Source organism: Somniosus microcephalus, chromosome 15 (genome assembly GCF_052327205.1).
Source record: "Somniosus microcephalus isolate GS21.2 chromosome 15, FLI_Smic_1.0, whole genome shotgun sequence".
In the NCBI taxonomy this organism is placed as follows: Eukaryota; Metazoa; Chordata; class Chondrichthyes; order Squaliformes; family Somniosidae; genus Somniosus; species Somniosus microcephalus.
This window is the reverse complement of record NC_141001.1, coordinates 55,945,763-55,971,295: the sequence shown is the minus strand read 5'-3', so window position 1 is coordinate 55,971,295 and position 25,533 is coordinate 55,945,763. Positions and strand designations below refer to the sequence as shown.

Sequence of the window (25,533 nt, the reverse complement as noted above, 5' to 3'; positions counted from 1 at the left end):
GTTCCTGCACCCCCACCATTTTTATATGCCTGAATTCAGGCACAGGAAGGCCACCCGCCCCAGAAGAGTGGGGGCCTAATTGAATTGGGAAAGGCACATCCCGATTAAGTCATTGGGATGCAAACACAATTTTAACCACAGGACACACTAAAGCGCGCCTACCAGCGAAATCTGGCGGCAGCAAGGATCCTTGTCAAAGGAGGTCAAGGTAAGTGAAAATATATATATATTTTTTTTTTTAGAAAGGTTCCTTGTGAGCCAGGAGGAGCAGCGCTAACGAGGATAACCTAGGCCTCCCGCCTCGGGCTTTCTCCCCAAATTTTGTCACTTCCTCTCAAAAATGCAATGATACATGTTAAAACATGGCCCTCAGCTCCAACTGCATCTTTGATACTTTGCCCAAATGACCATTCCTCACATGTGGGTCTAAACAGTACACATCAACAAACTATTTCATGGTATGGGGCACCCCAGTTAAGCCCAAGCCTGTTCCCACTCAATTTCCAAACATGCAAACTTTCCAATAGAGGAGAATCGATCAGGAGTATGAGGCAGAACCCTCCTGCTTTTCCTATTGCTTAGCCAAAGGCCACTGAGACTAATAGTACTGGCCCTACTCCTGGCCTGGCTGAAATTATCTAATTTGGTAACATGTGTAAGGATCAATAACATGTCATTCTATAGTGGACACTAGGTGGAGCCGTAGAGCTGTATATAGCTGTATGTATATAAGACTACACTACCCAGCTGTATAGATATTAAGACTACATTACCCATGAGGCACTAGGCTACCCACAAGGCAACAGTCAAGATGGCAGCCTGCACACAGGAGCACACATGCTGCATCTCTACAGATACTGTACCTAGAGAACGTGTACTGAATAAATGACTAGCTAGAAGCTAGCTGTGTTCATAATAAGAATGTCTAGTTATTAATGAACATAAGATGGTACCAGGATGGTGAAGATCTGCTGAAAATTGTGAAAAGCGACATGGAGAATTTGAAGCCACCAGAGCGTTTGAAACTCACAGGAAACATCGACTACAATTGGCAGACTCTTAAACAACAATTCGAACTCTACATTGCAGCCATCGGATTCGGTACGAAGCCAGACGCAAGGAAGATAGCGTTGCTGCTTACGGTTGCAGGCCCACAGCCGATAGAGGTATTTAATACATTTGTATTTAATCCAGTGGAGAACAGAGAAAAATTAGACGATGTGCTAAAGAAATTTGATGCACATTGTTCTCCCAAAAAGAATGAGACCTATGAAAGATACATGTTCTGTTCAAGGACACAGCAGCAAAATGAGACTTTTGATAGCTTTATAACTGATCTGAAACTGAAAGCACAGACATGTAATTTCTCTGAGCTCAAAGCATCCATGATTCGTGACCAGATTGTGTTTGGTATTCATGATAAAAAAAGTCAGGGAACGTCTGTTGAGAGAAACCGAACTAAATTTGGAAAGTGCTGTGAAAATATGCCAAGCCAGCGAGCTAGTTCGAAAGCAAGCGAAGACTTTCAGTGAAATCAATAATGATGCGATTGTAATGAGTGATAATGCTGCTGTCGGTGCTGTGTCCTACAAGGGGAAGAAACGTGGGCAGAACAGAAATGAAAAGCAATCGGAGGATGAAATTTTTAATTGTAAACACTGTGGTTACAAACACCAGTTAAGACAATGCCCAGCGTTTGGAAAAATGTGCACAAAGTGTAATGGAAAGAATCACTTTGCCAAACAATGCTTTTCAAAAGTAAAAACTAAGAAAGGGCAACGAGTTAATGTAATTGAGGACACTGATTTAAGTGAGACATTTTTTGTAGGAATTGTGTCATGTGACAATATCAAAAAGGATACAGAAAATGTGCAGCCCTCAGAAATGGACAATGCTGAACATAAAGTTAATGCAGTAAAAGAGGACAAATGGATGATCCCACTGCATGTAAATGGAGCATTAGTTACCTTGAAACTAGACACTGGGGCAAAAGCAAACTTAATCAGTATGAGTGACATTAACAATATGAAAGAAAAGCCCAAAATACAGAAAAAGTCAGTACTACTAAAGGACTATAATGGACAAAAAATAGATAGCTTAGGTGTATGCAGACTTAAAGTGACAGTCAAAGACAAAGTGCATCATCTCATGTTTTCTGTTGTGGCTGAAAGACTTGATTCACTGCTGGGTGACAAAGCTTGTGAGGACTTCGAACTGGTCAAGAGAGTCTACCGTATAAACTGTGCCATAAGCAGACCAGATGACTCGGTGGATTCTGTAGTGAATAATTTCCAGGATGTGTTCAAAGGATTTGGAGTTCTACCATTCACTTACAAGATCCAGCTAAAGGAGGATGCTCAGCCAGTGGTACATGCTCCATGAAGAGTTCCAGCACCCCTGCGTGACCGGCTCAAGAATGAACTGGACAGAATGACCACACTAGGAGTCATCAGGAAAGTCGAAGAGCCAACAGACTGGGTTAACTCCATGGTATGTGTAAAGAAAAAGAACAATGATCTAAGAATATGCATGGATCCAAAGGACTTAAATGCAAACATAAAACGTGAACACTACCAGATTCCCAAGCGAGAAGAAATCACCAGTGAAATGTCAGGTGCCAGATACTTTACAAAGCTCGATGCCTCACAAGGATTTTGGCAACTAAAACTGGATGAAGAGAGCACAAAATACGATACCTTCAACACACCATTTGGCAGGTATGGTTTCCTCAGAATGCCTTTCGGGATAATATCTGCATCTGAAATCTTTCATAGAGCGATGGAACACATAATTGAAGGTCTGGAAGGAGTTCGGGTCTATGTTGATGACATCATCATCTGGGGTTCCACACTGAAAGAACACAATGAGAGACTGACTAAAGTGCTACAGAGCATACGCCGGAATGGACTGAAGCTCAACAAAGCCAAGTGTCAGTTTGGCGTCCAGGAAGTCACTTTCCTAGGAGATAATCTATCTGGTAAAGGAATAGAGCCAGATATGGAAAAAGTGAACACCATACTCAAAATGCCCCGACCCACTGACAAAAAAGGAGTGCTACGCATCATGGGGATGATAAACTTCATTGGAAAGTTCATTCCTAACTTGTCAGCCAAGACAGCCTGTCTGCGAGACCTGCTACATAAAACAAATGAGTTCGCATGGACAGAAAGACATGAACAAGAGTCGATAAACCTCAAAACAGTGCTGACAACCACACCTGTACTCACCTTCTTTGACCCAACAAAAAGAATCAAAGTGTCAACAGATGCATCAAAAGATGGCCTAGGTGCGGTCTTGCTACAAGCAGAGGGTGAAGATTGGAAGCCTGTTGCCTATGCCTCCAGGTCTATGACTGATACTGAGTGTCGATACGCCCAGATTGAAAAGGAATGTCTAGGCTTGGTAGTTGGACTAGAAAAGTTTCATGGCTACATATATGGACTTCCCACCTTCACAGTTGAGACAGACCACAGCCCTCTGGTTGCCATCATAAAAAAAGAACCTGAATGAGATGTCTCCAAGGATTCAACGACTCATGATGAAGCTGCAAAGATATGACTTTGAACTGATCTACACACCAGGCAAATACATAATGTTAGCAGATGCACTATCCCGAGCACCCACAATGAGTCATGTGAGCTCTACTGAAGAAGACGTGGATGTTCATGTGAGTATGGTCACTGCTGCGCTGCCCGTGTCAGACACAAAATCAAAGCAAATAGCAGAAGAAACAGTAAAAGATACAGTATTACAAACAGTAATAGAAAACATTCATCATGGTTGGCCAAAAGGTTCCTGTCCAAAATATTTTCACATAAGGTCAGAATTGAGTGTCGCAAGTGGACTATTACTAAAACAGAACAGAATAGTCATTCCACAGGCTCTATGCCAAGACATGCTCAAAAGGATTCATGATGGACACCTCGGAATTGGAAAATGCAAAAGGAGGGCAAGAGACACTGTTTATTGGCCTGGCATAAATAAGGACATTGAGAACATGATAGGCAAATGTGAGACATGTCAGAAACACCAAAACAAACAAGCAAAGGAACCAATGATAGTAGCTGACATACCAACAGCACCATGGCAAAAGGTTGGTATGGACCTTTTTCATTTAAATGGTAAAGACTATCTAATAGTGATTGACTACTATTCTAACTATCCTGAGATGGCGCTGCTCTCAAGCACCACAGCAAGCAGTGTCATAATGCATGTGAAATCCATCTTCGCCAGACATGGAATTCCCAGGATTGCCGTTAGTGACAATGGTCCGTGCTTCAACTGTAAGGAGTGGCAACAGTTTGCAGCACATTATGACTTTCAGCACATCACATCCAGTCCTTTGTATGCTCAGTCAAATGGTAAGGCAGAGAAAGGTGTTCAAGTTCTCAAGCAGCTACTGAAGAAAGCGACAGAAAGCAAGTCTGATCCTTATCTCGCCCTGCTGAGCTACCGAGCCTCACCTTTAGACTGTGGTTCTTCACCTGCTGAACTACTAATGGGTCACAAGTTGCGCACCACGCTACCCTGCTGTGCAAAAGAACAGCAAAGTGAGGAACTGAGACAGAGACTTCAACTGTTAAAGCTGAAACAGAAATCATACTATGACAAGTCATCCAAAACTCTAAAACCATTGACAAGGGATGATGTTGTCAGGATTGAGGATCCAGATGCATGGAACAGGAAAGCTACAGTTCTTGAGGAAGTAGGACCAAGGTCATACACTGTTAGAACTGAGGAAGGACAGATTCTCAGGAGGAACCGCCGTTCCCTCCTAAAAACACAAGAGACTATTCAAGACCAGATTGATGACAATGCCGCAACTGCATCTTGTCATTCACCGCCAGAACAATCTCATGAAGACACATCAGACTTACCCGTGTTGAGAAGATCCACACGTGAAGTAAAAAAGCCTGATAGACTTAATCTTTGAGTACAATGTAAAGCTTTGAAAATGTGTTGACTGTTTTGAAAATGTTTATGTTTATAGAGCACTAACAAAAGTGTTACTGATATTATCTTTATTGTTTTCTTGAAAGTTGATTGATATTGATTTTGTTAAACCTCAAAGAAAGGGGGATGTAAGGATCAATAACATGTCACTCTATAGTGGACACTAGGTGGAGCCGTAGAGCTGTATATAGCTGTATGTATATAAGACTACACTACCCAGCTGTATAGATATTAAGACTACATTACCCATGAGGCACTAGGCTACCCACAAGGCAACAGTCAAGATGGCAGCCTGCACACAGGAGCACACATGCTGCATCTCTACAGATACTGTACCTAGAGAACGTGTACTGAATAAATGACTAGCTAGAAGCTAGCTGTGTTCATAATAAGAATGTCTAGTTATTAATGAACATAAGAATGTGGAAGTGCTTTTACTGAAAAAGTAATTGAGAAATGTGACACATTCCACCAGAACCCAATTGGAGATAAAGAGGAAAAACAGAAAATACTAAAAATACACAGCATGTCAATCGGCATCTGAAAGAGAAAAGACATATTATAATGTTTTGGGTGTGTATCCTTCATCAGAGCAGTTGAAAGGACACAACCAAAGCTTCATAACCTGTCTTTCATCTTTACAGAAAGCTCTTGGAAGCTTTTGGTTATTGAAGCATAACTATGAATCTGTTATCAAAGGTTTCTGGCTGCCAAATTAACTAATTCAATACTCAAATCTTCTCTAGATTGTTAACTGTTTTCTACCATGAATCACACGTGCTTTCTTGTTTTTAAACATGGTTCACAATTGTTTTGTCCTCATACAGGTGAGTTCCTGGTCACTTCACTGCAGTCTTTTAACATGTAACAGAAATCTTTGATTAGGCTGTCAAACCTATGAACATTTTCTATGAACATTAATTATTCTCTATACCAATGTGCACTGCCCAAAAATAGATCAAAGGAGAACACAAGATTGGGGGGAGGGGGAAAAGAGAAAAACAGAGTCAATGAGCTACTTTCAACATAAAGTACTCCTGTGTAGCTTTTAAAAGACACTTCTTTATTGTCTAATCTGTAAGGAGAATCAACACCATTTCTTAATTTTCCAGAAGCTTGATCTGTGGTGGGACTCTCTGATGGCAACAGTTCCTCTGCTGATATCTCAACCAGTGCCAAATTGACTAGAAGTTTAACTGGAATAGTCATATCAGTACTGTGTCTGACAAGAGCAGGGCAGAGACTGGACACGCGTCAACGAGTGACTCACCTCCTAATCCTTCAAAGCCCCTCCACCATCTATCTACAAGACACAAGTCAGGAGTATTAATGGAATATTCACCACTCCCTGGATATGTGTAGCTGCAACAACACTCAAGAAACTCAACACTATCCAAGACAGAGCAGTTTGCGTGATCGGCGTTCCTGCCACTCAATACCCACCCCCTCCATCACCAGTGCACTATGGTTGCAGCAAATACAATCTACAATCAGAATGGGGTGTGACATTTCTCAAATCACACACCATTCTGATCTGGACATATCATCATTCCTCATTGTTGTTGGGTCAATATCCTGGAGATACATACCTAACTCCATCATGGGAGCACCATCACCACAAGTACTGCAGCAGTTCAAGAAGCCAGCCCACCATCACCTTCTCAGAGCAACTAGAGATGGTGGCCTAGAAATTCATCTCGGACGGTGGTGCCAAATGGGCAGTACCGGATCGGCCGCCCAGTATACGCGTGCCTGATAATCAACTGAATATTATCTGGATCCATAAGAAACCAATGGTAGTTTCACTCAAAATGTCAATAACGCCGAATTTTACAAATGTGTTAAAGGCACTTGCTATTCAGTTTAGGGACTACAAATACAGATGTTAAATGTTAGTGTTTATAATGAAAATTAAGTCACAATAAAATTCTGTTTCAAATGTCTCCAAAATAATTATCTTAATTGGTATTGCAATAAATGACTCTCAAATAGCAACATACATTGGCAAATGAGAATATCTACCCACATAAATTACTGATAGAGCGACTGGGGTTTGCTTCAGTTCAAATGTTTCAGCACTTCTCTGAGTGACTCATAATACAGTGACTGTGATTCAATAAAGAAAGTCCTTCCTTCCCAAAATATGTGGTCTTGCTGTAACATTTAATTTTGTAACTTAAACCGTAACATTTACCCCAACCCATTTGAGTAAACCACTCAAGTGCAGACAAGAATGTCTTTGTGTTTGCATGATGAAGTCTGCTGTCATTTAGCAATTCTTTTAGGTAAGTTATCCAAAGTACAACAGTATTATTGTAAAGCAAAAAGGATATGTTTGTTCTAAAGATTTGTAACTTGATGGGTCTAAGAACTTGTCATTTTAATTGATTTCAAGTTCCCCAAACTAAATAGGTGATGCAATGGTATAGAACCTGCATCTACTACTTTCTCATACTTGTTAAATTTAATGAATGCATTACAGTAAAATATTTCTGAAAGAGATACAACAAAATAATTCACCCTTAAAACCCGGAAAGCCCAATATTGACAAGGGCAGGTTTGGTAAGCGGGGAGGGGGGGGCAGGGTAGGGGGGCGGTGGAGTTTTGTTCACGCATGCTGTAGAGCTTTGACTTCACAGCATGAAGCTTTTTTTTGGACAGGATACCCGCCCAGAAGTCAGCCTGATTGAAAGGCTTGGCTCCCAGTCGGACGGGGAGCACTCCGGAGGAGGCGGCAGCCACAGGTAAGGAGCCTGCAGCTGCTAGGGGGACCATGGGGGGGTCCCAATCCCAATCCCTGACTACAGGGATGGGTTCTGATACTGGGGTGGGTCTGATACTAGGAGGCTCCGATCCCCAACCCCAGCTCAAGTGCGTTGGCTGCACTCCCCCCTGTCCCGCCTCCGTTAAACCCGGAAGTGGGCGGGTTGGAGTCCAGTCTGAGATTTTTTAAATTTTAACATCTCACCCGACCCAACTCGCCCATTTTTGGGGGCTAAAATTACTCCAGAGTCTCAGATAGTTTATTACTTCCATAAATTGTATCTAGAATTGTTACAGTTAATCGAAATTAGTTTTTATCCAGATCAATCACTTCCTGTCTAGACCTTTATATGCTGTATTTTAGACAATTGGCAGAGGTTATAAATATATTCACAAATTATTTGACGGACAGGCTGTAGTTTCCAGAGGAGTTACGGACGGGAAACCTGAAGTTTTTTTCTCCAGGTTTCCCATCCGACAGCCAGCCAGACTGATAGGGTGGCTGCCTGTCAGGTGGGAAAGTCTGCAGCAGAAGGACAGGGGCTGGGACTAGAGCGCTCTGGGATGGGGGGAGAGATCGCGGTTATGTGAGAGGGGGAAATGGTGGTCAAGGGAACGAGATCGTGGTCGTGGTCGGGGGGAGGCGAGATGGTGGTCGGGGGGAGGCGAGATGGTGGTCGGGGGGAGGCGAGATGGTAGTCGGGGGGAGGCGAGATGGTGGTCGGGGGGAGGCGAGATGGTGGTCGGGGGGAGGCGAGATGGTGGTCGGGGGGAGGCGAGATGGTGGTCGGGGGAGAGATCGTGGGGGATGGAGATGTTGGTCAGGCAGTGTCGATCTCGGGGGGGGGGGGCTGTGGGGGCGGAGGGAGCAGACAGCTCGCGGGGGGGTTTACAGGGTAGCTTGCTGGGCCAGGGGAAACACTCCTGCTCCTCTGGGTCCACAAGCAGTGTTGTAAAGGCACTTACCTACTGGAGCCAGCTCTTCTCACCTCCTTTTACCTGCTGGGTTTCCCCAGGCCCGGGAAACCCGGCCAGCATGAGTTAAAAATAAAACTCTTAAAATGAGGCAACGCAGCCTCCTTAAAAGGTTTCAATGACTGACCCACCTCCCGAGAGCGGATTGGTCGCCTGCCTCTGTTAAAACTGGAAGTGGGCGGGTTCGAGGTGGATTGGTTTCCTCTTACCCGACGCAAACCCACCCGTTTTTAGGGGTTAATAATACTCCCAATGTCTTGAGGCTGATTCCTAGGGGGGAATTTTAACACGGTGGAACACGTGGCTTTGGGTGCGGGTGGGGGGGGGTAAAAACTGGGGAAATTGACCGCACGGGAAGCTGGCTCAAACCCACCGACTTCCGCATTTAAATCGAGCACATTAGTCTACATGCTCACTTGGCTCAATTAGAGCGATGCTTAAACTCACTTTTGAATTTAACACTGGGTCCACGAGTTTCCAGAAACCCGCCAGTGAAAGCAAGGTGTGAACACAGCGACAATTGACGGGATCAATCAATCTCATGGAAACATGGCAATAAATACTCAGTACTCACAGGTGCTATCTGACCTGCTAGTGGGAAAGGGTGTTCACAGTACATTTGCTAAGAGTTGACTTTCTACACTTGAGGTTTCTTCCAAACTTTGGAGGTTTGTTCTATCACATCAGGATGTGTTCCGCTTATTGGACCTCAGATGAGGAGCAACTTGACCAGCAGCAGCATCAGCAGCCTGCTGGTCAAAGACCTGTAGCTACACACCAAAGAAGGGGAGCAGCAGAGAGGGGAGCAGCAGAGGGATGCAGCTCACAGGAGGCACCCGCGAAACAGGGTCTACATCTTTGGACCTGCAAGCAGACCTAAGGGGCGGCTGCTAGGAAACAAGGGATACCCACTTCAAACTTGACTGATGATACCCGTCAGAAACCTGACCAATGAAGCCCAACAGAGCTACAATGAATGCTATATCACCACCAGATGTGTGATTGAACAAGCCATCGGCATGCTGAAGATGTACTTCAGGTGCCTAAACAGATCTGGAGGCACCCTTCAGTATGCACCAGTATCTTGTGATATTGTAGCATATGATGAGATGTTTTTTTTTAAATTGCAAACCTCTATGTAACTCATCTAATCTTCTGTTGGCATTGTCACAGGACATTGGTAAGCAAGTTAGAGCTAAAAAAGCTAATTCTCTATTAATGAATATGCAGATGTACTACTGTCAAGGAAATATTTTGCTGAATTACAACTGGTATTTACACAAAGACATTGTTTACTGAAATACTTTACCTCTCATACATGATAGTAATCCTTACCTGTAGGCCGACACTGTCTGCCTGCCCTCCTTTTACTAATTGAGAGATGAAGAGGCCACAGTTAAACTCCAAACCACCTCGCACACTCAGGCCTAATCCTTCAGGATGTGTTCTGTCTAAACGCACCTCTTTCAATTTCCTTTAGGGGTTAAAAAAAGACATGGAATTTTAAAGGTGAGCAAAATTGAATTTATATAAAAGGGCCAATTCCCCAGTTTGTACACTGGGAAAGCAGATGCTCACAGCCTGAAGTTAAACATAAAGCTGTGGGCTTATATTGCAGAGGAAGTGGACAATTAGGAGAGCAGTTTTTTCTGGGCTACAATTCCCTACTTTTTTAGTGAGCTGAAGTGTTTGCACCCATTTCCTGTGTAAGCATCATTACGGTCTTAGAATTAATGTAAAAATATTTAAATCAGCATCAAGCATATTTTCCTGTTATTTGTTCAGGTTTTCTCTTTTTCTTTGTGTTACTATTTAAGAACATAAGAAATAAGAGCAGGAGTAGGCCATACGGCTCCTCGAGCCTGCTCCGCCATTTAACAAGATCATGGCTGATCATCGACCTCAACTCCACTTTCCAACCCAATCTCCATATCCCTTGATTCCCCAAGAGTCTAAAAATCTATCTATCTCAGCCTTGAATATACTCAAAGACTCAGCATTCACAGCCCTCTGGGGCAGGGAATTCCAAAGATTCACAACCCTCTGAGTGAAGAAATTCCTCCTCATCTCAGTCTTAAATGGCCTACCCCTTATCCTGAGACTATGCCCCCTAGTTTTAGACACTTCAGCCAGGGGAAACAACCTCTCAGCATCTACCCTGTCAATCCCCTTCAGAATCTTGTATGTTTCAATGAGATCACCTCTCATTTTTCTAAACTCCGGAGAGTATCGGCCCATACTAAACAATCTCTCATCATAGGACAGCCCTCTCAACCCAGGAATCAATCTAGTGAACCTTCGTTGCACCACCTCCAAGGCAAGTATATCCTTCCTTAGATAAGGAGACCAAAACTGTGCACAGTACTCCAGGTGTGGTCTCACCAAGGCCCTGTGCAATTGTAGCAAGACTTCCTTACTCTTATACTCCAACCCCCTTGCAATAAATACCAACATGCCATTTGCCTTCATAATTGCTTGCTGTTCCTGCATGCTAACTCTGTGTTTCCTTTACGAGGACGCCCAAATCACTGAGCACCAACATTTAAAAGTTTCTCACCATTTAAAAAATATTCTGTTTTTCTATTCTTCCTACCAAAGTGAATAACCTCACATTTCCCTACATTATACTCCATTTGCAACCTTACTGCCCACTCACTCAGTCCATCTATATCCCTTTGCAGACTCTTTGGGCTGGATTTTCATTGGGCCGTGGAGGCGGGATTGGAGGCATGTGGGGGGTTAAAATCCCAAAATCGAGGGGCACGAATCCATCCCGCAGCCAACCCGTCTCCATGCCAGTTTCAAAGGAGGCGGGTACCCGCCCCGCACTGGGACCCGCCTCCCCGAGGCAGGAAGGGGATTAGTGCCAATTAACTGCCTGATAACAGGTAGTTAACAGGCAGTTTGTAGCCTAATCCCTATTTTTAATGTTGAAGTGTGGGATTCCCGACAGCTCCAAACCACGCCAAGTTAGAGGAGGCAGACCGTCGGGATGAAGGGCTTGGAGGGGTCGAGATGTCCGGTGTTCAGGTGAGTGATACGTGCTCGCTGGGCGGGCTCAACAAGGTCAATCAAGTCAAAATTGCTTGGGTTGGCTAGAACTCAATGGAGGTGGGACTACAACCCCGAAAGTTGTAGTCCTGCCTCCTACCCGACTCCTCAATGAAAATCCAGCCCTTTGTGTTCTCCTCACAGCTTACTGTCCCCACCTAGCTTTGTATCATCAGCAAACTTGGATACATTACACTCAGTCCCTTCATCTAGGTCATTAATATAGATTGTAAATAGCTGAGGCCCCAACACTGATCCTTGCAGCACCCCACTAGTTACAGCCTGCCAACCTGAAAAAGATCCGTTTATCCCTACTCTCTGTTTTCTGTCCATTAACCAATCCTCTATCTATGCTACTATATTACCCCCAATCCCATGAGCCCTAATCTGTGAAATAACCTTTTATGTGGCACCTTATCGAATGCCTTTTGGAAATCCAAATATACTACATCCACTGGTTCCCCTTTATCTACCTTGCTAGTTGCATCCTCAAAAACCTCTAATAAATCTGTCAAACACAATTTCCCTTTCATAAAACCATGTTGACTCTGTTTAATCATGTTATGATTTTCTAAGTGCCCCGATACCACTTCCTTAACAATGGATTCCAGTATTTTCCCGGACGACTGATGTCAGGCTAACTGGCCTGTAATTCCCTGTTTTTTCTCTCCTTCCTTTCTTGAATAGTGGTGTTACATTTGCGAGTCAGAACAAGGGAAGCTCCATGGACACAGGAGCTCTTAAATAGCCTTCTGAAAAGGTTTGTTGTAATGTTTTCAGTAACTGTTTAATGCAGTTTTTTTTTGTTAAGACACTTTTTCCTTTTTCTGAATTTTTAATTAAAATATATTACAAATTTTTTGGGGGGAATGGCAGCCATTATTCTTACTCTTAATTTATAAAATTCATGTTAGAGATGGTACAAGATGCATACCCCAGACCATTCTTCAGACCTTGGCAAACCTACTTGCCAATGACCCAGGAAACATCACCAGGACAGAGCTTTGTTACCTGCAGCAAACTTGCAACATGGGAACAGCACAACCAGGGGCTGGCAAGATCACTACTACTCACACTTGTTTTATATATATGATTAATTCCCAACTAGCACTACAATATCAGATACTGTTCTGTACATTGGTCAACCAAAGATGGTAGGCCAAAGGATTTTCATTTAAAAAATGGAGCAATGTCACTGGCCTTGAATATTATTATGGTTCTTTACCTCTGTACTTAATTTTTATCTCTTACCTTTCGTAAAGCCCAGGATATAGAGCAAGAGGGTGAGAAAAATGTACCAGGTTGGAGGTAGCTATCTGCAATGAGCAGCACTGGGGTGTGGGAAGATTGTGGGATACAGCAACATTGTCACAGGTCTAGGCTTTGGTAGCACTGAGGATTGTGTTCTTGGGGTTCATGAAGCTGGGTTGAGGCTTCTGGGATTTAGCAGCATTTGGTTGGGTGTCCTGGGATTCTGCAACAATGGTGAGAGTGTCCTGGAATGTGGGAAGCAGGAGTTTGGCAAAATTGGAGGGAGGGAGGTGGGTGGTAGAATGTGGGACATACCTAGCTGGGGATTCCTGGGTCTGGCAGGCCTGTGGGTTTTGTACCTGGTTATGGCAGGAATGGCTGTGTGATGCTTCGAGATCTGGTAACCATTTGTGGGGAGGGTTGCTGGGTTCTGACAGCATTAGGGTGGTCCCAGGCCTGACAGCACTGAAAGTAGTTTAAAAAAATCCTGGGGGCTCGATTTTGCCATTGGGGGCGGGCTAGGGCGTGTCAGGTGGTTTTCGTGTCAGGACCCCAACTCCGGTGTGAAATGGGGAAAAAAGTGCGATTTTGCCCTAATTGGGCACTTGATTTCCAGCATATGGAAACCCTTGGCCAATGAGTCTTTTCATACAGAAAGTCGCCTCCGATTGTAAAGGAATGAGCCATACCTATTCAGAAAAATACACCAACCTATGGACAGAATTCTGACTTTATTAAAACATGACAAACTGGGTTTAAAAATCTAAAAGCCTCAATGACACAAAGCTGTAAACAGAATACAGGCTTTTGAGATAAGATGAGTTGTTAACACAAAGCTGTAAACACCATACAGGCTTTTGAGATAAGAATCAGTTGTTGACACTGAAACAATAGCCCTATTGAAGCAAAGGGTTGGAGCTTCCAGAAAGTCTGAGCTTTGGGAAGAACACAATACCATAACCCAGTTAAATTGTTTTAAACCAACACTTTCAACACAAGCACATGAAAGAGCACAATGGTATAATGTTAAGGAGTCATAAACCAACACTTCGGGAAACAGAAACACAGAACATTAAAGAAACATATGCCTTCACCAACAGAGGCCAGTGTTGGGAGGAGCAGAGAGCGGCAGTACAGTGAGTACTTAAATTCACTTTCGCGGGCTTTTTTTTTTTTTTTTATAACAGAGGCTTACCAATCTCACAGACCAGCGGCGGCGTTCCGGAGCCACATCATGATTCAAAAAGTGACACGGAGAAGAGGAAGCAGCTGATTGGGTGAGTACGGCCAGGTGAGTATTTATACTACTCTATAGTTTGACAGTTAAGATTAATAGTTTATAAAATTTAGACGGTCTTAATTTTTGTGGTTATAGTTTCTAAGGTCTCTTGTGTATCGGGGAGTTCTAGTAACCAAGGGCCCTTGAGTATATCATTTAATTGTAGTGTAATTAGTGGTATTGATTTGATTTAATTTAAGTTAAATTAATTAAAGGGTAAGTCATGGCAGGACAGCTCGGCCCCGTGGCATGCTCCTCCTGTGCTATGTGGGAAATCAGGGACACTTCCTGTGTCCCTGATGACCACGTGTGCGGTAAGTGTATCCAGCTGCAGCTACTGACAGAACGCATTGCGGCACTGGAGTTGCGAATGGATACATACTGGAGCAGTCGTGATGCGGAGGACATCGTGGATAGCACGTTTAGGGAGTTGGTCACACCACAGGTAAAGGCTGCACAGGCAGGAAGGGAATGGGTGACCACCAGGCAGAGTAGTAGGCGCAGGCAGGTAGTGCAGGGGTCCCCTGTGGCCATCCCCTCTCAAACATAAATACCACTTTGGATATTGTTGAGCGGGATGGCTTATCGGGGGAAGGCAGCAACAGCCAAATTCCTAGCACCATGGGTGGTTCTGCTGCACAGGGTGGGAGGAAAAAGAGTGGGAGAGCTATCGTGATAGGGGATTCTATTGTAAGGGGAATAGTTGGGCGTTTCTGTGGCTGCAAACAAGACTCCAGGATGGTATATTGCCTCCCTGGTGCAAGGGTTAAGGATGTCTCGGGGCGGCTGCAGGGCATTCTGGAGGGGGAGGGTGAACAACCAGTTCTCGTGGTGCATATAGGTACCAACGATATAGGTAAAAAATGGGATGAGGTCCTAAAAGTTGAATATAGGGAGTTAGGAGGTAAATTAAAAAATAGGACCTCAAAAAGGTAGTAATCTCAGGATTGCTACCAGTGCCACGTGCTAGTCAGAGTAGAAATAGAAGGATATTTCAGATGAATACGTGGCTAGAGGAATGGTGCAAGGGGGAGGGATTCAAATTCCTCAGACATTGGAACCGGTTCTGGGAGAGGTGGGACCAGTACAAACTGGACGGTTTGCACCTGGGCGAGACCGGGACCGAGGTCCTAGTGGGAGTGTTTGCACTAAAATGGCAGGGAGTTGGGAACCTGTGTTGGGAGACAGAGGAAAGGGAAGCAAGGATAGAAACAAAAGACAGGAAAGAGAAAAGCAAAAGTGCAATGCAGAGAAATCAAGGGTGTAAATCAAACAGGGCTACAGTAAATAATAATTCTAAAAGGACTAAGACTGTTAAAAAAACAAGCCTGAAGGCTTTGTGTCTTAATGCGAGGAGCATTCGTAATAAGGTGGATGAATTAGCTGCGCAAATAGTTGTAAAAGTATTTTATGTAATTGGAATTACGGAGACATGGCTTCAGGGTGACCAAGGCTGGGAATTCAACATCCAGGGGTATTCAATATTCAGGAAGGACAGGCAAACAGGAAAAAGAGGTGGGGTAGCATTGCTGGTTAAAGAGGAGGAGATTAACACAATAGTAAGGAAGGATATTAGCTCTGATGATGTGGAATCTGTATGGGTAGAGCTGAGCTGAGAAATACCAAGGGGCAGAAAACGTTAGTGGGAGTTGTATACAGACCCCCAAACATTAATGCTGAGTTTGGGGATGGCATTAAATGGGAAATTAGAGACGTGTGCAATAAGGGCACAGCAGTTATCATGGGTGACTTTAATCTACGTATAGATTGAGCTAACCAAATTAGTAACAATACCGTGGAGGAGGAATTCCTGGAATGTATACGGGATGGTTTCCTGGACTAATATGTTGAGGAACCAACTAGAGATCAGGCCATCTTAGACTGGGTATTATGTAATGAGAAAGGATTAATTAGCAATCTTGTTGTGTGAGGCCCCTTGGAGAGGAGCGATCATAATATGATAGAATTCTTCATTAAGATGGAGAGTGAAGTACTTGACTCAGAGACTAGGGTCCTGAATTTAAATAAAGGAAACTACGATGGTATGAGGCACGAGTTGGCTAGGATGGATTGGGGAGCGTTACTTATAGGGTTGACGGTGGATAGGCAATGGCAAACATTTAAAGATCGCATGGATGAACTACAGAATTTGTTCATCCCTCTTTGGCATAAAAATAAAACAAAAAAGGTGACTCAACGGTGGCTAACAAGGGAAATTAGGGATAGCATAAAATCCAAGGAGCGGACATATAAATTGGCCAGAAAAAGCAGCAAACCTGAGGATTGGGAGCAGTTTAGGATTCAGCAAAGGAGGACAAAGGAATTAATTAAAAGGGAGGAAATAGAGTATGAGAGTAAGCTTGCAGGGAACATAAAAACTGACTGTAAAACCTTCTATAGATATGTGAAGAGAAAAAGATTGATGAAGTCAAGCTTAGGTCCCTTGCAGTCAGAATCAGGGGAATTTATAACGGGGGAAAAAGAAATTGCAGACCAATTAATACTTTGGTTCTGTCCTCACAAAGGAGGACACAAATTACCTTCCAGAGATGTTGGGGAATATAGGGTCTAATGAGAGGGAGGAATTAAATGAAATCAGTATTTGTAGGGAAATGGTGTTAGAGAAATTGACGGCATTGAAAGCTGATATATCCCCAGGGCCTGATAATCTACATCCTAGGGTACTTAAGGAAGTGGCCCTAGAAATAGTAGATGCATTGCTGGTCATCTTCCAAAATTCTATAGAATCTGGAATAGATCCCATGGATTGGAGGGTAGCTAATGTAACCCCACTATTTCAAAAAGGTAGTAAAGAGAAAACGGAGAATTATAGACATCGGTAGTGGGGAAAATGCTAGAGTCCATTATAAAAGATGTAATAGCAGAGCACTTGGAAAACAGTGACAGGATCGGACAAAGTCAACATGGATTTACAAAGGGTAAATCGTGCTTGACTAATCTACTGGAATTTTTTGAGGATGTAACTGGTAGAATAGATAAGGGAGAACCAGTGGATGTGGTGTATTTGGACTTTCAGAAGGCTTTCGATAAGGTCCCGCAAAAGCGATTGGCGTGCAAAATTAAAGCACATGGGATTGGGGTACGGTACTGACTTGGATAGAGAACTGGTTGGCAGAGAGAAAGCAAAGAGTTGGAATAAACGGGTCTTTTTCCGAGTGGCAGGCAGTGACTAGTGGGGTACCACAGGGATCGGTGCTAGGACCCCAGCTATTCACAATATATATTAATGATCTAGACGAGGGAACTAGATGTAATATCTCCAAGTTTGCAGACGACACAAAGCTGGGTGGGCGTGTGTGCTGTGAGGATGATGCAGGGAAACTCCAGTATGATTTGGACAGGTTGGGTGATTGGGCAGGTGCATGGCAGATGCAGTATAATGTGGATAAATGTGAGGTTATCCACTTTGGTGGCAAAAACAGGAAGACAGATTGTTATCTGAATGGCAATAGATTGGGAAAAGGGGAAGTGCAATGAGACCTGGGTGTCCTTGTGCACCAGACACTGAAGGTAAGCAGGTGGTTAAGAAGGCAAATGGTGTGTTGGCCTTCATAGCGAGAATGAGTACAGGAGCAAGGATGTCTTGCTGCAGTTGTACAGGGCCTTGGTGAGACCACACCTCGAGTATTGTGTGCAGTTTTGGTCACCTTATCTGAGGAAGGATGTTCTTGCTATGGAGGGAGTGCAGCGAAGATTCACCAGACTGATACCTGGGATGGCAGGAATGACGTATGAGGAGAGATTGGGTCGATTAGGCTTATATTCGCTAGAGTTTAGAAGAATGAGAGGGGATCTCATTGAAACTTATAAAATTCTAACAGGACTAGACAGACTAGATGCAGGAAGGATGTTCCCGATGGCAGGGGAGTCCAGAACCAGGGGTCACAGTCTAAGGATAAGGGGTAAGCCATTTAGGACTGAGATGAGGAGGAATTTCTTCACCCAGAGAGTGGTGAACCTGTGGAAATCTCTACCACAAACGGCAGTTGAGGCCAACTCATTAAACATATTCAAGAAGGAGTTAGATATATTTCTTAAGGCTAAAGGGATAAAGGGATATGGGGAGAAAGCAGGGGCAGGGTACAGAATTTGGATGATCAGCCATGATCTCATTAAATGGCGGAGCAGGCTCGAGGGGCCGTATGGCCTACTCCTGCTCCTATCTTCTATGTTTCTATGTTTCATAAATATGACATCAATAGATGCATCAAGCAATCACATTGTTTTTGTGTTGAACTTGGAACACATAAGAGACGCAAAGTGTGCTTACAACCAGCTAAGGTGACTTAAGAATTGAATAGAAGTATTTCGTAAAAAAGGCATCAAATAAAAAACTACAATCACATTTTTATATGATAAGTTTTGAACACCTACACAGCAGACAGAATTCTGCAAGCTACCAGCTGAACTGACTGCAAGAATAACAGGGGTCAACAGAAAGATGACTAGAGATAATTAGCTTACATCAGCAGAAAACTTCAAAGGATATACCACTGAAAAAAGGGTATAAAATATAGAACTTTCAAATAGGAAGACAGAATTCGCTGGAAGGGGCAAAACGATTCTCAGCTTCAGAGACAGGCTCTGAAAGCCTACAACTCTGAGTCTCGGGTAATCAAAGGTATTTGATTTTGGTGGATATCCTGGATTAAGACTAAATACGACTTAGAAATGTAAAAATGTAACGAAGTTAAGATTTGAGAATAAGAATTGTAAGCTATTTGTATTTTGAACTGTTAAAATTGTGATTGAATCATCAGCTGTAATTACATGTCCATTCTTTAATAAATCTATATATTTTTAGAATTGTCTCACATAGTACTTCTGTATCAAACTCGCAAACTCAATCTCTGTACACTCTTTGGTGAGGAGTTGCAGAATTCTGGGGGAGTTTTCTGGACCCTCATAATATCCAGAAGGTTACAGTCTAGTTAAACTTATTAAAAGTGCTATCTGGAGGACGGTAACATCTTCAGGTCGTTCCTTTCCTTTAGGGAGAGATAGTCTGGATCTTTAGACCCAATGAATCGTCCTATAGGATTCGGCTATCTCTAACTTTAGTTGAAGGTGAACGTCTGGGGTGTACGCCTGATCCGGGGTAGCCCAAAAAGGGCTAGGACTAGTAATTATCCCTTCACGATGACATCATCAATGCTGCTGGATTTAAAACCTGCAAGCAGCCTTGCTTTTTCTGGAGACTTTAAACTTTATGCCCATTGTTGTGATCACTTCATTCAGCAACTATATCCAGCAGTAGACCAAAGTTTGCGCCAAGGTTCGATGAGGACTCCCTCCAAGCTCTGGTGGAGGGAGCACGATCAAATAAAGAGGTGCTCTTCCCTTTCTCAGGGGGGATAAATCCTCCCCTGCAGACTAAAGCTGTGTGGATGCAAGTGGCCCAGGAGGTCAACTCAATCTCTTTGTGCCGCAGAACCTGGCTGCAGTGCAGGAAGAGGTTTCATGACCTTCTCCGCACAGGAAAAGTGAGTATGACTTACACATCACCCTCAATCTGATCCCCATCGTCTCTCCTCACCAGCACTCTGCTTTGCCATCCTCTTCCTCCACATCCCACGTGACACTTACATCCCTGCACCCTTACCCATCCCCTCTCTCTCTATGGACACATTCGCTTAACTATTCGACCATGCAGCCCTCACACTCCCTATCACTGTGATGCAATGACAGCAACTTACAACGAGGACAGGAGGAGAGCTACCCTCAGTAGCCCAGCTCACCACCTCGGAGGAGGCGGCCCTGGAAATCGCCGGTGTCGAGGAAGATTCGCAAGTGGGAGACGGACAGACGGGCACATCAGAGCAAGCTGCTGACAGAATAGCTTGGCATCTCTCTCACTGACATTGCATGAGTGACTGATAATGAATCTGATGCTCTAACAGATTGACTTATGATCATCTGCACAATTCAATGTGCATGCAACCTTTACCTCACATCTCTAACTCTTTCCTTTACTCCCCCACAGGACCATCGACAGCCCCATCCCCACTGTCCAGGAGGAACAGCCTGAGCCTCAAGACTCTAGGAAGCTGCAACCTCTGAGGGCGCAACGTCAGCAGAATTCAGCACACCCAGCAGACACTCACACCTTGGTGGGACCTTCGAGAGATAGAGTAGTGTTGTTACCTGGTGTATCACGGCTCACAAGTGAGCATCAGCAGATGGTGGAGACAGGGACAGCAGTGGAAAGTCCTCGTCAGAGGGCGCAGGACTCTGCCAGCTCGGCTCAGCTGCATGTCGACCCTGTGCTTCTGGGTCCATCCAGAAGGAGAGCAGTGCTAGAACTCCAGGAATAGGTGCAGGGGTCTCTGGCAGGCTTTGTCTCCAGGGTCGCTGCGAGTGTGGAGCGAATGGAGGAGTCCATCACGAACATGAGCAGAGCCTTTGTGGAGGCATTGGCGCATGAACGCATCACCACAGAAAGGATGGCAACTTCCATGGAAAGGATGGCTACGGTAGAGGAGAGGATGGCTACGGCCATGGAGGAGCTAAGTCGCCAGAGTGTTGAAGACATGGTCATTGTTCAGAATAGACTGACATTGCTTGAGGAGTGATGGTCAGCTATTGAGCATAGAAACCAGACCTTCATGGAAGTTCTCTGGAGTAGGACTTCCAGTATAGAAACTGGTCCTCCTGGCCCCCCTGAAGTGCAGCAAGTTGCTGTCAAGCCACTTGCTAGCTATGAAGTGGGGCTGACCCATGAGAAGGATGTTGGTGGCAAACAACAAGGAAGTGGGAGCTCCTCTCCAAGCACTCACATGACCATGCCACTGCAAAGCCCTCAGTCAGAGCCCCACCAGAGTCCTCACCCAACTGAGATGGGCGTCTCAGCCCCTGCACAGCCGCAGCAGCAGCAGACTGTTGCAGAGACCTCACAGGCTCACAACCCCAGAGGACGCCCGCAAAAGGTGTCGAGACAGGAGCAGCTAGAAAGTGAGCAAGGGGCCTCCACATCTGCTGAAGCCACAGGGGAAGCACCACATAGGAGCACGCGTAAGAGGAAGATAAAGCACAAGTAGTCACAAGGGTAGTCACTTGGGTGTTCTGTTGTATTGTTTTTTGACAAGCCATCCTTGTAATGTGATGATAAACAGATTTGATGGCAAACTGTTGAAGTTGTGGCCTGTGTCATCTCGCAAATGGGACTTCCACATTGAGGGCCTAGGGCGACTTGCAATTGTTAGTATGGTGGTCAGAGTGATAGGAATCCACTGGTTCTTGTCCATTGTCGATGCTCTGGTAAGAAGGTGCGAGGCAAAAGCGTTTGATTGTGCAGGCTAAGCAAATCTGGCCAACATGACCCGGGCAGCAATGTGGTCACGCGCTGGCACCTTCTGGTCTGTGCAGCTTCAGGTGGGTGAGCAGCAGCTTGCCGCTCCTGTTGTTGCTGCTGCTGTTGTTCATGGTTCTGCTGCTGCCATGGCTGGTCTTCGTCCGAATTTGATGTCCAGGAGGAAAGGAAATAAATGGTTCCCATGCTTCTGGTATATGCCTCAGTTGAGGAAGCACTCAGTCAAGGTGGGGAGAGGGGTTTCCCAGGTGGTCACACTGGAGATGGGTGTCAGGTTCCAAACTTCCACAACAATGAGTATGCCTGCTAAAAGTTCCCCCAGGCCTGAGACAACAAAGTTCTGCCACCTGCAAATGATCATTGGTGAAAACTCCTTTCTAAATGTTGGAGCTGCAGCTGTTAGTAAGCAATCCACTTGTGTGGCCGCCAGGATTAACTGGCGTGTTCCAGAGGAGACGTGCAGGACAGGGGAAATGTGTTAAAATCAGAAAGGCCTCTTAATTGCTCGGAGGCGGGCTCGGAACCAACCACCATTTTGTGCGATTTTAACACCTCACACGCCTCCAATCCCGCCTCCTCGGGCTTGGCAAAATCGAGCCCTGGGTGTCTGAGGAGGCCATTATTGAAATACAGGAAACTCTCGTTTAAACGGCACCTAAATATTCGGAATTCTCTATTAACCGGCAAAATTCATACTCCGAAAACACCTCAATAACTGGAAATGTTGCCGAGTCCGAGTCAGAGTCTCCCGCGGTGGCTGAGTTAGTCAGTGAGGGTAGTTCTCCAAACTGCCACTACTCGGCTTCTTGACGCTGTCGGAAGTCCGAACACCTCAATATCAGGAGTCTGACTCTTTGTTTGTTAAAAATAGCCTCGGTAGATAACCCTCTCCATCATCCGGAATTTTTAATCAACCGGCACATCCCGATCCCGTCAGTGGCGGATACCAGAGAGTTTCCTGTATGGTGTAGCAGTTGGCGCAGACTCCATGGATTTTTAGATTATGAACATATACCCTTATTACAAACTGGACAGGCTGTTTGGGGGCGGGGGGGGGGGGGGAAAGCAGTGAAAAACCACTCAAACTGAATGTGGCGGACGTAACCAGGTTGCATTCGTATGGAAACGAACTCTCCTTGGGAACAATGGCCCGAGAGGCCCACTCCCAAGTCTTGAATAACAAGGCTGGCGATTCATTGTTTTTGGAGAAGATGAGCTCGTTAAGTTACTCGGCTGGGAGATCGAAATGAGCTAAACCATCCAAACCTGGGAGGAAGCCTGGAAACCATTTCCCTGAGGTCATGTGTCCATTAAAACCACAGACAGCAGTCTGTGTATTGGAGGGGTATATCAGACAGCAGTTTGGATAGCTCTCTCCTGCCCTCCACACAAGGGAACGTCAAGAGGAGCTGAGCCTTGCTCTTCCAACCGAGACGGACTTCGACTAAGGCTGGGACTCGCATGCCGCAAGGCCGGTACGGAACCAGGTAGCCGAGACATACGGGAAGAAGCTGCAAGCAAGATCAAAGGGCAATCTAGGTGAGCGCTGCCAAGCCTACACACCCACAAGATCACTTAACTGTGTGAGGGGGTGCCTGTATGTTCCGACCAAACCAGAGGGGGTTTAGCGTTGGAAGGGTCCTGTGATAGTTTAGTTCACAGCAGGGTGTTTTTAGGCCATGGTAAGTCAGCATGGCAGGGGCTTGTTGGACAAGTCAGGGTTGTACTGTTTTAAACTGTACTGTTGTGTTCACACCGCTCGTACTGCATGCGAGTGGAGTGGTTTTGTCAACCTTAATAAACACTGTACGGGTGAGCCCAAAAACACTGCCCGTGTTCCAATCTGTCCTCAGTAATCCCTATCGTCCAGAACTTGTAGTAAGGGGGTTTGCGTGCTCGCTACGGGCGGGGCAAAACCACTTATAATAATTGGTGATTGCGGCAGGGCCCATAGGAAATTGGCCACCGCAAAAACCAGTTACAATGGTAGAAGTCTCAAGTGCTTTGAAGTAATTGTAGTAATAAAGTATTTGGCAGAAATGGAAAAACACCGAAAATACAAATGAACTGTGAAGCAGGAACATTAATAGGTTAGGTGACAATTCACCATATTCATATTTATGGGATATGTGTTTGTGTGCAAAATGGCTGCCACATTGTCTACAAAATAACAATCACTGCACTTCAAGTGTTTTAAGATATTTCTGAGAGAAAAAGTATTACATAAACCCAAGTTTTTCTTTTAAAATTGAGAGATTAGAAATAAATTGGGGAGAATATTGGGCCAGAATTTGCTGGAAGAATAACAACGTGTGAACGACACACACCGTCATTAATGTGCAGATGGGCCAGAAACTTGTGGTGAGGAAGAGTTACCCTGTGAATTGTGAATCACCACAACCTGCTGCCCGATTTGCACCACTCCGCCGTTAGCTTCACAGAAACAGCATTGCACCCTTAACCTCCCCATGAATTTCATGAAGTTGCTGCATTTGCATATTAATTGCCCATTAAACTCACCACAGAAACTTAAGTCTAATAATTAATAGCGTAAGTACCCTCTCAACTATGTGATAATTGTTAATGACTGCCAATTAATCTCTTTTGCCCAGAAAGTGAACAATTGAAAGTGTTACATTCCTTCGTGTAATGAATTGTTGAGAATTTTTTTTTTTAAGTCAAATTTTATATTTTTACATTTTTTCTTACTTTTCCTTTCTCTCCCTTTTTTATCCCCTCTCTCTCAATCCAATCTTTCTTTCCCTCTCTTTATTTCTGTACCTGATTTGACATTGAATTCACCCACTCTAATAAACCCTCCTTCTTAGTTCTGCCTCTGTTTAGTTCTCAATCTATAAATCTCATTTGTTAAGGAGATATAGGGCTGGATTTTCATTCAGGAGTCGGGTAGGAGGCGAGACTACAACTTTCAGGCTTGTGGTCCCGCCTCCATCGAGATGTGGCCGATCCACACGATTCTAACTTGATTGACCTTGTTGAGCCCGCCCAGCGGGCTCAGCAGGCCAATTAAGGGCCACCCGGCAACAGGTGATGTCATAGACTGAAATTTCATGTCAGGAGGTTTTGACAGATGAAATATCAGCGTTTCACAGCTGTTTGAAGCTGTCAAACACTGACAGTCTTACTTCAAACCTGAGTCCTTCTCCACAGACTCAGTTAGAAATCTCTCCGGCACAGAAAGCTGAAGGCTGTCACTTTTGACAGTTTGCAGCCATTCTGCTTTCTGTGCCAGTGAGATGAGGGACTCACGAGGCCTAAAGGAAGGAAGGTTGAAAAGGTAAGAAAAGGTAATTTTAACGTCTTTAAACACTTTAGACACACCAAACACACTTACCTTTGCACTCATGCACACATCACTCACCTGAACACCGACATCTCGACCCCTCCAAGCCCTTCATCCCGACGGTCCGCCTCCTCTAACTTGGCGTGGTTTGTAGCCGTCGGGAATCCCACACTTCAACCTTAAAAATAGGGATTAGGCTAAAACTGCCTGTTAACTACCTGTTAACAGGCAGTTAATTGGCACTAATCCCTTCCCGCCTCGGGTAGGATGACAAAACAAACACAGGCAACTACAGACTCATCAGACTTTCTTCTATTCCATGTAAAAAAATTGAATTATTAGGCAGGAACTTGAGGATCACCTAGATAACAATAACCTAATTAACAGCAGTCAGCATGGATTCAGAACGGGAGGTGTTGCCTGACCAATTTCTTCAACATTTTTGAGGAAGTGACAATCCAAGTGGACTGTGATAATCTCAATGACTTGGTATACCTCGATTTCCAAAAGTTTATGATAATGTTCCACATGAAAGGCTATTAATTAAACTAAAAGCAGTGCTGGGCGGTTACCCGCCTCCTTTGAAACTGGCATGGAGGCGGGTTGGGGTCGGGTCTCCTGATTTCG

At 44.5% G+C, this 25,533-nt stretch overlaps 1 protein-coding gene across 1 annotated transcript in view; it reads right to left on the bottom strand.

The window, feature by feature from the left end:
- Positions 1-25,533, bottom strand: part of ush1c (Usher syndrome 1C) — a 343,726-nt gene that overhangs the window by 271,804 nt on the left and 46,389 nt on the right. Inside the window, exon 4 of the mRNA XM_086007821.1 lies at positions 10,027-10,165. Coding sequence (XP_085863947.1) covers positions 10,027-10,165 — 139 coding nt within the window. The remainder of the gene's footprint in view (positions 1-10,026; positions 10,166-25,533) is intronic.